The 1,356-nt window shown below is 27.4% G+C and overlaps 1 protein-coding gene across 1 annotated transcript in view; it reads left to right on the forward strand.

Annotated features, from left to right (window-relative positions):
• The window catches only part of LOC106478552 (glycine receptor subunit alpha-4-like), a 25,229-nt gene that overhangs the window by 15,230 nt on the left and 8,643 nt on the right, over positions 1–1,356 (forward strand). The window contains exon 2 of the mRNA XM_013939107.1: positions 846–913. Coding sequence (XP_013794561.1) covers positions 846–913 — 68 coding nt within the window. The remainder of the gene's footprint in view (positions 1–845; positions 914–1,356) is intronic.

Genomic DNA, 1,356 nt, shown 5'->3' on the forward strand with positions numbered 1-1,356 from the left:
AAACCTTAAATTTTTGATCATTTTGGATCTATAAAAGTCAGTTAGATTGCTATTAAAATTATATGGTTGATCATGAAATGGTAGAACAGATAAACATCTTTAATAGTTTATTTTCTTTGAATGAAGATCTTTTAAGATACGCGTACAGAACTTAGTAGTTTTTCTTTTCAACATGAGATACATACACGATGTGCTATTGAAAATACTAGAAAATAAATGTACAATTTTTCAAAATAAAAAATGCAATTGTTAGGGACAAAAGTTTTATTGGCAGTGCGTGTTTGCTTTCGTAAATTTATAAAGTCAAAAACAAATGTTGCAAAGTATTTAAACTGAATTGTTATTGTTAATGTTTCTAGAAAATGTTGTTATTTCAAAAGATTAAACTGAAAATAATTATATTTGCTCTTTTGAAAATCAAATCACGAAATAATTAAACTTTGCATTGGCAATCAATATCTGGTCTAATAAAGAAAACAATAAGGAAAAAACCCTCTGTAAGGGAAGAATAGCCAACATTTGTATTTATTATGTTATTTAAACAAACCTTATATTTAGCCAATTGATATTTTTGTTTCTAAACAGTACTAATCTTGGTACTTCGAACTATAAAGATGCCAATTTGTGAGGTTTGATCTTGGAAGAAAGATTGAAGTTTTACGAAAAGATAAAGGATGAATAGCAACATTTAAAGTTTATAATGATCCGGTATAATCTCCTACAATAACTATAAATTTGTTTATTATTCACAGGTATTCACTAGAGTAAAGAAGTTTTTTTTCTTCTGAATATATTAACAGACACGAAACGTTTTATAACTATAAGTTACTTTTTCTCTCCTGCAGGAAAACCAACAGTCGTTAGGTTTCATGTGACTGTTCTGAGTCTGGACACAGTAGATGAAGGATCAATGGTACAACTTTTATTATTCCGGATAAGCCTAATTACCTTGAAAAGAAGACAGTTCTAATTTGTTCTTAATAATGATTATATTTGCTTGAGCTAACTATCATTAAGGTACTTACAAGTATTTTGTAAACATTACGACATACATAAAACTTTGTGATAATAAGAAGGTTAAGTCCTATTTATATATAATAATGTGGGTCCAACTGCATTATGTTAATGACGTGATACATAAAATTTTGTGATAATAAGAAGGTTAAGTCCTATTTATATATAATAATGTGGGTCCAAATGCATTATGTTAATGACGTGATACATGAAACTTTGTGATAATAAGAAGGTTAAGTCCTATTTATATAAAATAATGTGGGTCCAACTGCATTATGTTAATGCCGTAATACATAAAATTTTGTGATAATAAGAAGGTTAAGTCCTATTTATATATATAAG

The sequence above is a fragment of the Limulus polyphemus genome, unplaced genomic scaffold (assembly GCF_000517525.1).
Source record: "Limulus polyphemus unplaced genomic scaffold, Limulus_polyphemus-2.1.2 Scaffold11, whole genome shotgun sequence".
Taxonomy (NCBI): domain Eukaryota; kingdom Metazoa; phylum Arthropoda; class Merostomata; order Xiphosura; family Limulidae; genus Limulus; species Limulus polyphemus.